Source organism: Tachypleus tridentatus, chromosome 6, assembly GCF_004210375.1.
Source record: "Tachypleus tridentatus isolate NWPU-2018 chromosome 6, ASM421037v1, whole genome shotgun sequence".
NCBI lineage: Eukaryota > Metazoa > Arthropoda > Merostomata > Xiphosura > Limulidae > Tachypleus > Tachypleus tridentatus.
This window is the reverse complement of record NC_134830.1, coordinates 105986359-106000904: the sequence shown is the minus strand read 5'-3', so window position 1 is coordinate 106000904 and position 14546 is coordinate 105986359. Positions and strand designations below refer to the sequence as shown.

Here is a 14546-nt window from a genome sequence, read left to right as displayed (position 1 = left end):
TACTACGTACTGACTACGAACTAGGTTTTAATCCTTCGTTTCGGCTGCTGTCTTAAGGGAAGTTATAAGAAGAACATTTAAGTATTACTGTTAAGTGGCAAGGATTTGATCCTGAATCATTCTGGTAGAGAGGCTGGTATGCTACTTACCAATAATAAGTAAGATGAAAATTACAGACAAGCAGCCATATTTCCCTATATCAAATAGTTCTCTGAAGATGTGTTAACAGCATAAAGTCATAACACAATACTGTCATAATCTAGTACACAGCAAACCACTTAGAGAACTTAATGGAGGAGGGAAACACCATTTATAATACCTTTATGAATGTCGACCCCGATACTCTGTAGAAACAAAATACAAAAATAAATGCCACAATTCATGGGCATAATGTAATACTGACGTATCTACAGTAGTCCACTATATTAGGAAAGAAGATCATAAGGTAATTTAGAATTGTACCAGATAAATAATAAGATGTGATTACACACGCTAAAATAATAGACAAAAAAAAACTTTCTGCACCCATTAATTGATTTCATACTCAATCAGTCAAGCACAGGAGTTAGAATAACGTGGTTAAATGCTATTTCAAACAAGTTAGTTAATTCAGTTTCGAACGTAGGATACTCCAGACGAGTTGCTAGTGCATCAGCCTCTCTATCAAGAAAATTCAGAATTCAATCCTTGTCGCTATTACTACCTTAGATATATATATATAGAAATAGTATCACTTTAAACAAGCAGGATAGCAGCGTAAACATGGGGTGAAACTTATGAGTAATTAGTAGCTAAATAAAAGTAACTGATTAATATTTATACTCAGATGATCATATAGACTACTTGCCTTGACAACAACGTAGAAGATGAGTTTGTTGGTTCAGGTTTGATTTTATAAAGGGTGATTCAAAAGTTTATTTTTCAGAGCGTTATTTCAATTTTTATTTTATTTTTCGTGTTTTTAATTAATGCACGAGAACATGTCACACAAAACGACTTTGGATTATTTAGTTTTAGTTTTGTAAATCAAAGGTCATCTACATAGAACGAATACAGGTGTAGTGCTTTTGAAACACCATGTATCGTTCAGACTATCAACTTTTTAAAATAATTGTCAGAAAGGTATGTTTAGTTATGTTTTGGAAAATGTAAGAAATAGAAAATTTTAAATTAAAATACGATAATTTCAAATATACGGTTACTTTAATTGATGAGCAAATTGGTATTTCTGAATCTCGCTGCACCCGAAAGAGGTGTTATTTATGGTTGCAGAAGTTTGTTATTATATTTTACGCTTATGTGTAGTTTTTCTGATATTTAACTTACCTATAATTACCCTCCAAAGCACATTTTTTGTTCGGCTTCTTAAAATAGTAGGCAGGTGATCAAACAGACTTACCTCTGAAAAATAAAAGTTTGGTGTATTAGTCAGAGAGAGAATAAAGTTCAAAGGTTTCAGAAAATGTAAATGATCGGTTGTTTGCATCTCACAATGTGTTTCCAGCAGCTCGCTTGTGAAAAGTTCGTGATAAAGGAAATGGAGAACTTGTTACTTCAGCTTGCATACCTGTACGTACTCTTACTTTTGTTGTCGTGTTACGCATGCGCCATTAATACGTGTTATAACTACCTTTCGAGGGCTAGGTGGGACTCAACTCAATGAGGTCACTAGCGTTCAGAATAGGGAAAGTTGTGCCTGGTCGTTTGGACAGGCGGAGAGATTCTTTAGCTTAGCTGGGATCGGCCCCTGGCTATGTAGCTACTTGAAATAAGAGGAGGGTTCTCGGGAAGGGATCCTGCGAGTTTGCAGTTAAATACTTAGCATGTTTTTCGATCTCCTAGTAGCGGGTCGTGTCTCCTAGCGTGGCAGGTGCTCCAACCTACTTGGATCGTGTATGCTGTGTAGTTGATTTAGTTTTGGTCAGATGATGTGAGAGTTTGAAAGGATATTAGATTTATTCTCTAAAAACAATTTCTTCTAGTACGGAAATGGAAAGACATACATGCATATGTACTAAAAATGGGAAAGACATTTTTACCAAAGTTTTAATGTTTATTATGATATTATAAAACTAAAGTGCTACGGCAGACTGAGTTGGAACCTTCCAGAAAAAAATTCTTATACCATACGTTTTTGCGTTCGACCAGATTGAATTAAACGCTATGCCATTTCTCAACTCGTTCTTTTGTTGTCGTCTCTTTGTAGGAAGTGTGCTTAGTGGAGTTTATTCTATGGTAAGAAGTGTTTGACTTATTTTGTTAATATATTTTATAATATCGTTATATCAATAATTTTCTGACGATAGTCATGTCAGGTGTTTACTTTAGATGTTAATGTAAAAAACTCACAAAGCCAGATTCTGTCATAAAGTAAACGACAGTTCGAAGGATAAGTAAGTGTGTTGATTAAATTTTATAAAGAACAATTTTTACCTTCCCAAAGTTCATTGATATCAATGTTTTTGTTTTCAGTCGTACACATGCTTAGTAAATTTGTATTTTAAAAAAAATTGAAATATTTCTTGATTTTCTGAACAAATTGGAAATTTCTAATTTCTCTAAAACACTCAGAACAATATGGAATAAAGCCACAATTACTGCGTATTAGTTTGGATCTATCGAATTTACAAACATTTAAAACACCTCTAACGTCTATAAAGCTTATCACAGTCCATTGGATTCAGTTTTAATGTAATTTCTTTTGTTACAGTTTCGTTACGGTTCGCTGTGTTTTTAATTTTCAGTGAATCGTTATTTATAATTAACTTTTGTGCAGAATACCTCAAAATATTATTATAAAAAGATTTAATATTACTTTTAAACATTTCATTCGATTCAAAAGGCTTGGTACCAAAATATTTCCTTATTCCCTTATATTTAGGTCACCTGATATCACTTGTATGTATCTAAAATCTGAAAAGATAGAAATTGTAATATCGAAATAGCATGTATGCTTAATTAGTTTATTTCAAAATTCCACATGATGAGAGAACTTATGGTACGTTTATATAGATATATATGTGCAAAATAATCTGGTATCTAAATTACATTAATGTAAGGATTATTTGATTCAACTCAAGCTTATTCTTGGAGTCTGTCAGTATTGCCAGATTATTTTAAAGTGGATTTAGATAATGCATTTCACATGCGAAAAAAGTTTACAATGGACTTCTACTACATGCTGACTGAGTTCGCTCTCAGGTCAAGCCCATATGCATATAAACCGTTGCTTAAATATTCCCATAACTCATTCTGAATGCCGTATGCTGTAATGGAATATACAACGTAACACACAATCTATTTGTTTAGCTACGTTTTGAATTAAAATTAGTAACAGAAAACTGGTGTTTCAGTAAAACATACTCCATAGCAATCAGTATTATGTGAATATTTTAAGACTGAAAAGATTAAGTAAGTGCATTTGATGTTAACACGCATTTAATACACTTAGTTCGCATTTAAGGTTTAGTTCGTGACTGGAATTGATTTTTAAAATTTGGGTCTTTGTCTTCTTACGTAAGCCTTGTGCTGTTTCCTATCAAACTATAGCCAGATTGCCATGTTAAATAGCTTAACTTGCCTATCAAACTATCTATAAAAAAAAGGTATAGAAAACATACAGCACCTTAGTTTATCTCCTTAGTATAAAATTCTCATGCCCCGTGTGATGTCGTGCAAGAAGCCTACCGACCTTGACGGTTGTTAAAGCTATCTCACAGTTAAGAGGGTGCCTAGGGTGCACGACCTCTCATACAGGTGCGTTGTTTGACCCGAGGCATGGTAAGAGATTTTTTAAGAGGCCATATTTTGGGATCGCTCAGAAATATAGGAAAAAACGAAGGCCAAATAAAAATAACTTATTTTAGAAATGATAATTAATATTTAAATGCAAGAAGTATCATGGAAGATGATAAAATGAAAGTGAAATACAGTGTATATAATTATATCTATCTATATTTAAATCACCTAATATAGCTGTGTTTTACTAAATAGGAATTTTTAATGGGGCTGGGATACAGGTCTCTAGAATGTTATTACTCTTACATTTTTTCAGTACTATTTTTACGCCTCTATCGTGAATTTTTTCGCTACAATGTCCAATAATTAAGATTTTACCTAAAGACCTCAATGTCCGTGACACACAATATCTCCTATATTTGTATCAAATAACTAAGCTAAATCATATTATGAATTAATTACAACTCATGAGAGGTTTTGCGGAATTTAGAGAGAAGCAATATTATACTCGCATTGTTGTTGGGCCGAGTGCAGCCCAGCGATTAGCGTACCAGACTGTGGATCCGATGTTCACGCCTTTCTATCACTAAAAAATAACCACTCTCCGAACTTTGTGAATGTGGTTGCGTTATAAGAGTGAAAGTAAGATCAACATATTTAATTAGAGTACTTCACGAGTTGGTGATGGCTCGTTTTAATTAGCTAGATTATAAGCTATTATTCAGATTTGGCTCAAGACGAATATTTAGTAAAAAAAGTGGATTCTAACAACAACAAAAACTTTGCATAAGATGCGAGGACTGTTTCAACTGCGATAACAACTTGCGCTACGCTGATGACACAGTCCTCATTGCGGACTCCGAACGAAATCTACAGATTCTCTTCACAACAAGAGTAGACGAGAGTGAAGAAAAAGGCTTGCAGCTAAACGCAAAGAAAACAGAGTGCATGGTTATCTCAAAACAATCAATTACACCCACACGTAGCATAACCGGCAAGGACGTGAGAATAAAATAAGTCGAAAGCTTCAAATATCTTGGATATACTATAACATCAAGTGACACAGGAATAAAGTAAAGAATTGCAATGTCCAAGGATACTTTCAATAAAATGAAGTCCATATTCACAAACAGGAACATAACAAATGTCACTAAAATTAACACCTTGAAATCATGTGTATGGTCTGTTCTCTTATATGGCTGTGAGAGCTGGACACTGAACAAAGATACAGAGAAGAGATTAGAAGCTGCTGAAATGTGGTTCCTTAGAAGGATGATAAAAATTTCATGGACTGAAAGAAAAACAAATGTGGAAGTCATGGAACTGGCAGGATACAAAAGGTCCCTCATGAAAACTATAAGAAAGAGACAAATGGAACTTCTAGGACACATTTGTAGGAAGAATGGTATAGAGAAACAGATGCAATGTGGAAAAATAGAAGGGAGGAAAAGCAGAGGGTGTCAAAGAACTAAATATATCGACAGCCTCAATAACTATGTCACCAAGAACTCAATGAGCAATATCTAGTTGATAAGGAGGACTGACAACAGAGAAGTCTGGCATGCCATGGTCGTCGATGTCTGACGCAGATTTGACACATGAAGAAGAAGTTGTAACCCTTGTCATCGGAGCAGCTCTAGAATGGTAGGCTCTCTTCTGCAAAAATGTTTTTCCAATTAAGAAAAAAGTGTTCACAATTTGTAATCCTATTTTATGTAAATAATATCAACCTATCGTTCGTCTTTTAAACTGAAATTTTATAAAATATGCCGAGATTCGTCATTAATGAGTAATGACAAACGACGTTTTTTAAGCGTGTTTGTATTATGGCAAAGCTATTGAGACTATTTAAATCTGAAAGGAAAAGCAGTCAACTACCAACATTTTATCACCCACTATGCACGGTGAAAGCTGATTGTTACTTTCATAACTCTCACAGATTAAAGAGTGGAGAGTATTTTGTGGTACTGCAAAGAATTGAACCCGGTTCTCCAGGCTAGAAATCAAAACTCATACCACAGAACCATCTCTTACCCACTGCTTTTAGTATCTTGTTAACTTACCCTCTTCTAGTGGTATTCTGGAAAATCCAATGATTAATATTAACAATTTTTATTGAGTTTCATATTATTAGTGCGAACATTGATATTCTAATAAGTCTATTACATTTGTAATTAATATTTATTTTTCTAAACTATAGGGAGTAGTTTTTAGAATTCAACTATTGTTGTATAAAATGAAACGTCCAACAGATGGAAAGCACATCCACTAACAGAGTATCATGGCCGTTTACTCCTTATGCTCATGGTTATAATAGACTGAGATTATCTATTGAAACAACGTATGAAAAATAAACACCAGATACGATGTTAAGAAAGACTAGGAAAACGTTTCTCTTTTTTTCAATTTCATAAACGTTTTGGGTATTTGTTTTTCGTGACTGTATCATCGCTGTTTTCTACAGACACCTTTACCAACATATAAGCCCTGTTTCAGCTGTCTATATAAACACGTAACCCTAATACTCTATAAGCTGTTAGTTTTGAATCTTTTAGTCAGTTCTTCGCAGGTTTATATTTTTAAAGTTCAATAAACCTGATAATAATCGTGATTATCCTCTCCCCTGATGGTTAATGTGTTTTAACGAACTCTATCTATTAATAACTTTAATTATTATCACTAGTTATAATCTTGTTTAGAAAAGCTGAAATACCTTAAGGTGCAAATGTACAAAAAAAAGGTTATTCACGTGAGAAGTGTTTACTTTATTACTTGGTCACTATTATATAATTTAATAAACGACAATGACTCAGTCAGTATAGGCGACAATACTCATATGAATTTAGTTTTTTTAAGTTTGAAAAGATTTTCACTTCTTGCAAGTTTGTTGGTTTCAATGAGAGAGAAAAAGATAAGGAAGCTTGAACTGTTTTTTCTTTTAATATTTATCCACTCAATTCCGTTTGATAATATTACACTTCGTAAGTGGACGAAAATTCTTTCTTATTGTTACACGTAAAGAAAGCGGTCTAACATAGTGAAATAGTTCTTCGTGTAAGATTTACATCAAAATTTTAACATTTTGTTTCCTGCCAGAAATTTGAAAAAAATTGTTTTGAAAAAAAAAGTGTTTGTGAGTAAATAGAAATTGCTATTGGTATCTGTTTCACATCGTTTTATAATTGGATTATTTCGCTTATATGTCCTTTAACTATTTTTTTAATTAGTAAAATATCCTTCACCATGCTGAGTTTGCTAGTTTTAAAGAGTCTTTTGACTTTTACGTGCATGTGTGTTTTCATTTTTCACAAATGAGTTTTAAACTACCGTGAAATGGTTTTTCGCGCGATTACTGTTTCACACTAATCTATGAGAGAGGAACATAGCCAAAACGATGGAATTCTATATATATTTTGAATAGTAACTGTAGGTTGTACACTTGATTTAAAATAATGAAGCACTATTTTACGGTATTGGCAACTAGAGCATTACATTTACCCTTTTTTGTTATTTTGTAGAAGAGTGTAATGTTCTTAAATTTCAATAATTGTCAAGGAATGTGTGGGAGTGTTTCGTGTACTCCATGGGTATTGAAATCATATTCGGTCAATCACCGAGAGAGTGAGGTTAACTGGTATTTCAAACCACTATCAAGTGACAGGCGTGCCACCTTAGTTTCAATAATAAACCTTTTACACAAACCAAAATATTTTAAACTATTCTTTTATTTTTTTTCTTCATGAATATTGCCCCAAATTACTCGGTGGCTATCTGCGTTAGCCGTTCCCAATTTAGAAGTGATACACTAAAGAGAAGCCAGCTAGTCAACACCACTTACCACCAAATTTTCAGCTAATTTTTTACTGACGAAAAGTGGAACTGGTCGTCTCATTATAAAACTCACACAGATAAAAGCAAGAGCATGGACAGTGACAGGCTTCGAGCCCTAGATCCGCAGATTGTGAATGAAACACCTTAAAGGGCCCGGCATGGCCTAGCGCGTTAAGGCGTGCACTTTGTAATCTGAGGGTCGCGGGTTCGCGCCCGAGTCGCGCCAAACATGCTCGCCCTCCCAGCCGTGGGGGCGTTATAATGTGACGGTCAATCCCACTATTCGTTGGTAAAAGAGTAGCCCAAGAGTTGGCAGTGGATGGTGATGACTAGCTGCCTTCCCTCTAGTCTTACACTGCTAAATTAGGGACGGCTAGCACAGATAACCCTCGAGTAGCTTTGTGCGAAATTCCAAAACAAACAAAACACCTTAACCAACATGCATGGAAGGATTTGAAAATATTTGGTGTAGAAATTACATGTCTGATGATGTTGGACATAGAGAGTTTGAACATGGTAGAGGCGAAGAAAAAATTTATCAATAATTCTGCCCTATTTTATTACATTATATACATTTGTAGGAGCTATAACGTTCCCTTCTAGTACAACGGTAAGTCTACGGGTTCGATTCCCTTCGGTGGACTTAGTTGATAGCCCGACGTGGCTATGCTATAAGAGGACACCCACTTTCCCACCAAATATATCTTTAAACAAACAAAACACCTTTACCATCAGGCATGGAAGGATTTGAAAATATTTGGTGTAGAAATTACATGTCTGATGATGTTGGACATAGAGAGTTTGAACATGGGAGAGGCGAAGAAAAAATTTATCAATAATTCTGCCCTATTTTATTACATTATATACATTTGTAGGAGCTATAACGTTCCCTTCTAGTACAACGGTAAGTCTACGGGTTCGATTCCCTTCGGTGGACTTAGTTGATAGCCCGACGTGGCTATGCTATAAGAGGACACCCACTTTCCCACCAAATATATCTTAAGTGTTTTTTTATGATAAAACACAAACTCAATTTTTTTTTAATTTATCATTTTTCAAATATGCAAATCAGACAGTTTTGATTTTGAGACGTGTAACAATGGCTATTATGCTAACCGGTTTGCATGAAGTTTTGTTCTCGGTATATTTATGTTTTGCCGTGACTGGTTTAGTTAACTCTACGAAAAGACTTTTAAACGGACTGATCCGCTCACACCTACGATAATACTGTAAAAGCCCCGTGAATATATTGTGTACTTCCTTGTTAATCTAATCTTTAGTTTATATTTCATTAGGTTTGTTTTGTTTTGAATTTCACGCAAAGTAACAAGAGAGCTATCTGCTCTAGCCGCCTCTGGTGTAGCAGGGAAAATCTGGAGGAAAGGCAACTAGTCATCGCCACCCACCGCCAAATCTCGGATTGTTATTTTGCCAATGAATATTAGGATTGACCGTGACATTATAACGCTACAACGGCTGTTAGAACAAACATGTTTCGTGCGACGGAGATTCAACCCCTCGAACCCCGAGCGTCCTGAGCACCTGGCCAAGCCGAACCTATTTCGTGAGGAAAACATGAATTTCCCATTTAGAAACTGCATGCCAATCCCTAAGAATTACATAACACGTGAGGAATTGTACCCTGATGTAGGCCATGCATTCTTGTATTAAAGATTGTATAATTTTTATAAGAGATCTACTGAAGAATGTTTTACATGTGATTATAATTATTATCAGACATTGTCATTAAGCTTATTATATTTATAATCAATATATTCTCTATTCCGTTCCGTAGGGTTTTTGGAGTAAAATATGAAGAATGTATAATAATATTGTTTCAGCCACACAATATTTGTCATATCCATTTCCGACGACGCGTTTTGCTCAAAACAGAGCTCATCAAGGCCAGCTGGGACACAACACAGTAGTGGTCGGAACACTATCTGCATAAGCTATATGTTACAATAACAGCTGTTATGCTACGAATCCCTTTTACAAGCTAGCCAATCATCAAGTTTATAATTAATTATGCTTGCTATAAAACACTATTTTTAGGACTACTAAATTTTTAAACACTACACTTTTTCTTTAGTCCCTTACGGTTTTTAAAAATAAGAGGGTATACTACTAATCCCCCCCCCCAAGCTATGTCTTTCATATTAATATAACCAGAATGTTTTTTTGGAAATCTGCCATAAAGGTTCGTGCGCAATTTTTCACAACGTTTACATATGTTTTCTAATTTTATTTTTATGTGTCATAGATTAACAGCTTCTTTGCTTATACATAACCTATAAAATATTCACTGATGTTTTTTTTTGTGAAAATATATAACTTTTTTGATATCCAGTTTTGATAATAAATATTTATCTTGTTTGAAAGGATACATTCTTAAAACAACTTTAACAGTCTTTAACAATGACTGTCAGTATAGACAAACTGTACGTTCGCATGAGCTGAATATTTTATGGTTTTTTATTTGTCATACCCTAAACTGTAGCTGTTGTACTTGTAACTAACGTTTTAAAGAGAACCAATAAAAACATTGATTTATGTCTGTCTAAATTAAATTACATAACAAGTGATACAGAGTCGTCTTATGTCGAATGAAAGAATAATTTCCAATATAAACCACCGTTTAATAAACAAACACAATTTTACAGTTTAAAGAGTACATTTTTTTTTAAACACTGAAATAAATAACTCTCATTTCATTGCTTTCGACAATACTGAATTATACGTGTAATTTTATAGCATTGTTTAAGGTTCAGTACAGATACACGTCGGCAGGACATGGCCAGGTGGATTAAGGCGTTCGACTCGTAATCCGAGGGTTGCGGATTCGAATCCCCGTTGCACCAACCATGCTCGCCCTTTCAGCCGTGGGGGCGTTATATTGTTACGGTCAATCCCCTATTCGTTGGTAAAAGAGTAGCCCAAGCGTTGGCGGTGGATGGTGATGACTAGCCTTCCCTGTAGTCTTACACTGCTAATCAGGAACGGCTAGCGCAGATAGTCTTCATGTAACTTTGCGCGAAATATAAAACAAACAAACAGACAGACAACAAATGGAAGTAGTCCATTAAGACATTTAGATGATTTACAGATCTCTTCCAAATTTTCTGAAAGACAACAATAAAACACTTTTACTATTTTGTTTCTCCAACTTCGGTTTCAGTATGTTAATTAACTGACTTGATCTTTAACTGATGCTCATTGGATGTGAAAGTTCCGTAAAACGATTTTACAGTATTATATTATTTTAACTTTGAATGTTTTATACCCTTGTATTTGAAGGGAAAAAAACGTGATAAAAATACAGGTTCGTCGAGAATATGATCTTAACAAATATTATAACTCAAGTTAACCATGATAGTTTAAACAAAAGGACCCTTCCTACATTGTCCACGTAGGAGTCAGCACATTAACAAATACTTTTGTATGATAATGTTTAGGAAAGCAGGCGAGAGAAGCTAGAAATTAGGCAAGAAAAATAATTTATTGAAATTATCTGCAGGTAGAATTGAGATGTGTGTTTAAGGCTTTGTGCGGACTACAATATTTTTCTCATATAAAGTTTAGTATACGTAGGTACATTTAAAGGTGTACAAAACACCGAATGTAGCTCATGAATATACGTGTTATAAATCTGGTTTAGGTTATGAAAACTCTACCACTAAGGAATTAAAATACGTATATTTGTGATGTGTGTGTGTTTTCTTATAGCAAAGCCACATCGGGCTACCTGCTGAGCCCACTTAGGTGTTTCGAACCCCTGATTTTAGTGTTGTAAATCTGTAGACTTACAGCTGTACTAGCGGGGGAATATTTGTGATCTGTATCGTATTGAAACATTAAGAGACATGTTTGACGTAAGTGTAAAAATAACACATAAATAGAGGAAATTTAGAAATTTTATCTAGGGCAAACAATGAACAGGAGCTAAAAAAAGAAAATAAAGTACATTAATTAATAAAATAGAATTAATTCAGCGTTGAATGAACAAAACAGTGCAGTTCCCTTATTGATGAAGTTATGAGCGCTTGCATTTTGTGGTTAATTTAGTACATAATTCACAGATATTCTTTCACTTCTGCATTTAACTTGCATTGTTTTAGGTTGATGTCTGACTGTTGGCTTTTCTATTTGTCTTCTATTCCTCGTCGTACAATAAATTATATGATTACTCCAGCTTTTATTAACAAAAAGCTACAAAGTGAAAATTAAAATCAATAGCGTAAAAAATACTTTTTCTGAGTCGTTCTTTATGGTCGAAATAATATGGAAAACTTCCTGTTCACATCTTGAAAAATACTGAAAACAGCCTTGAGAAACCTATACGGTTTATGATGTTTTTCTTTCTTGCTCTATTTGTTTAGGCGTTCCCTTACCCTTTTTGTTTCTTTCATTTAGTTATTTCTGTCAGTTTCATTCAAAATGATTCTTATCTCTTTGTTTAAATGATCTAATATCGCTGTAGGTTAATAACACGTTTTTAAAATTAATTCTATTTTTTATTATTGAATTTGGGTTAGTGTTTAGGGAGCTTAACTCGCAACCTGCGGATTCGAACTTCCGTCACCGTGGTGGCATTATAACGTAACAGCTAATTCCACTTTTCTCTGGGAATATAGTAGTTCATGAGTTGGTGGTGGGTGGTATTGGCTACCTGTCTTCTCTTAGAATATCAGTACTAAATGAGGGACAGCAAGAACAGATAACTGTGGTTAGCTTTAGGTGAAATTCAAACCAGATTTACTGATGTTTGACAGCAAGGGTAACTACAACAGTAAAAAAATTCACATAACTTGTATCGATTTCGAAAGTGTATAGTGTAAAATTTCTGTAAACGCCTGTGGAAAAAATGAATTTTACCTTGTTTGTCATGAGATGTTCATTCTTATAAATGCTTAAAATAATCACATGAGCTTGTATTCAAATATATTCATTTTTTGACCTGAAACGAATAAGTACGAATATTTGATTTGACTGTTTAACGTTACAAAATACTGTATTTTAATCAAATGTAAACTATTTTATAACAAATATGTTTGATAAGAGTAATTCCTTTCTTGCAAAGTATGGTGTGAATGCATTCGTAAAACCAAACTTAACCAGTTTCTGTTGTTATTAGTAGCAAAGGTAAAGAACAACAAACGTTTTGAACTGTGATGTTTTTACTTTGAAATGGGAAAAAACAAACAAAACACATGAGTTTCAAATACCTTGAATATAAAATTTTGATTTTTGGTGTTATTAGTTTACTGACTTACCGTTGGAGCACCGGTGAGCAGATAGATAAATAATCAGTGACGTCGAGAAACCCACTTGTGAACCTGACGATGACCGAAGAAGGTCGAAACGTTGTTCTTGTTCGCTCTTCTATATAAAATATTTTCTCAACCCAAACGAACCGTTTTTGCATATAAAGATAGATAAATAGATGTATATTTAAATCTGTTAACGAGATAATACATATATATACTCTAGCTAGAGTACCCTTCTTCTGGGATGAAGTTATGTAAATTCATGATTAATGAAATATTACCTTAGGACATGAAAAATTGCTTTTCTTATATGTAATAGTAAAGAGAAAAACGCCCATAAACACTGCAAAACATAAAATATGAAACTGCATGTTTTCATTTATCTCCATATGGACCAAACAAATCTTCATACCGGATCTACAGGAGGTTAGTTAGTGGTAAAAAACGCAGAAATGCACGTAAGAGCTGCAAAATGCAAAACAGAATTTTTGTAGATACTCCCATATGGATCTATTGATCCTCTTTACCAATTTTGGCGAATAGCCATTCACACCCATCAAAGTCGTTACGTGATCATACAACAGACAGTACTATAATTTTATATGCAAAAACGGCTCGTTTGGGCTGAGAAAACACTTTACATAGAAGAGCGAACAACGTTTCGACCTTCTTCGGTCATCGCTCTTCTATGTAAAGTGTTTTCTCAGCCCAAACGAGCCGTTTTTGCATATAAATTTCTCAACAAGTGGGTTTCTCGTCATCACTGAGACAGTACTATAATATTTATATGGACATATATAACCAAAACATAAATACGATCCATCTGTTGATACGAATAAGACATCACTGAAATATTAGACTTTTATTCCTTTTTTTTTATCAGTTTTATTTACCGGTTTCGTGACTTCGTTACGATGTCATCACAGCTTCCGTGACAAAAAGTAATTAATTCTGAAATGGAGAGGTATACAAAAATATTTGTCACCAGTATAGAATGAGATGTGGTAAGCTTACCTTAAAGCAATGCCATTGGAATCATGCAAAGTCATTGAATGTAATTGGCTTTCAAAACATTTATTATTGTGTAACATATACTCAAAAATGTGTATTGCAAAGTTGTAGAAAGAACAAATAATAGGTTTTAAGCCCAAAATTAACAAAATCGCATATGTATGTATTACCAGAATTATGAATGTGAGCGTAATGAATTAAAGTAAAAGCATTTATCAATATACTTGTGCACTACTTTGTTTTTTTCAATTTCGCGCAAAGCTACTCGAGGGCTATCTGCGTTCTGTGCAAATAGAAAAAGACAAAACGAGTAAAACATTTCTTTAATTCTTTTGATAAGACTACTGAAGCTCTATGGATGACTAAATTTTGTAGCTTTTTTTTCAAAGTAGTAACCACATAATTATATATCAACAAATATTTCACCATATTAATACACTAACAACACTGTTGGGGTAAGTGTTACTGAACTTCTTGTTACTAAATCGCAAAAGCTCATATTTTACCATATTGAAAACAAACAAAATTGTTGTAGGAAGTTTTGGTGTTCTATCTATTATATTTTACGTGCTATAAATGTTAGAAGGTCATCTGAAGTTTATTCATTTTTATAAAACAACGGACACAAAACATGAAGAAAACACAGGAAGGAAATAAATTCCTACAAACAAAGACATATTGAAACGTTTTTTTTTTTTT

At 33.9% G+C, this 14546-nt stretch overlaps 1 protein-coding gene across 2 annotated transcripts in view; it reads left to right on the top strand.

The window, feature by feature from the left end:
• The first annotated feature begins 1645 nt into the window (after positions 1–1645).
• Positions 1646–14546, top strand: part of Rcd6 (Reduction in Cnn dots 6) — a 54910-nt gene continuing 42009 nt past the window's right edge. Inside the window, exon 1 of one of the 2 annotated variants that reach the window (XM_076506777.1) lies at positions 1646–2235. In XM_076506777.1, coding sequence (XP_076362892.1) covers positions 2164–2235 — 72 coding nt within the window. In that variant the 5' untranslated portion in view covers positions 1646–2163. The remainder of the gene's footprint in view (positions 2236–14546) is intronic. The other variant, XM_076506776.1, reaches the window with a different exon arrangement.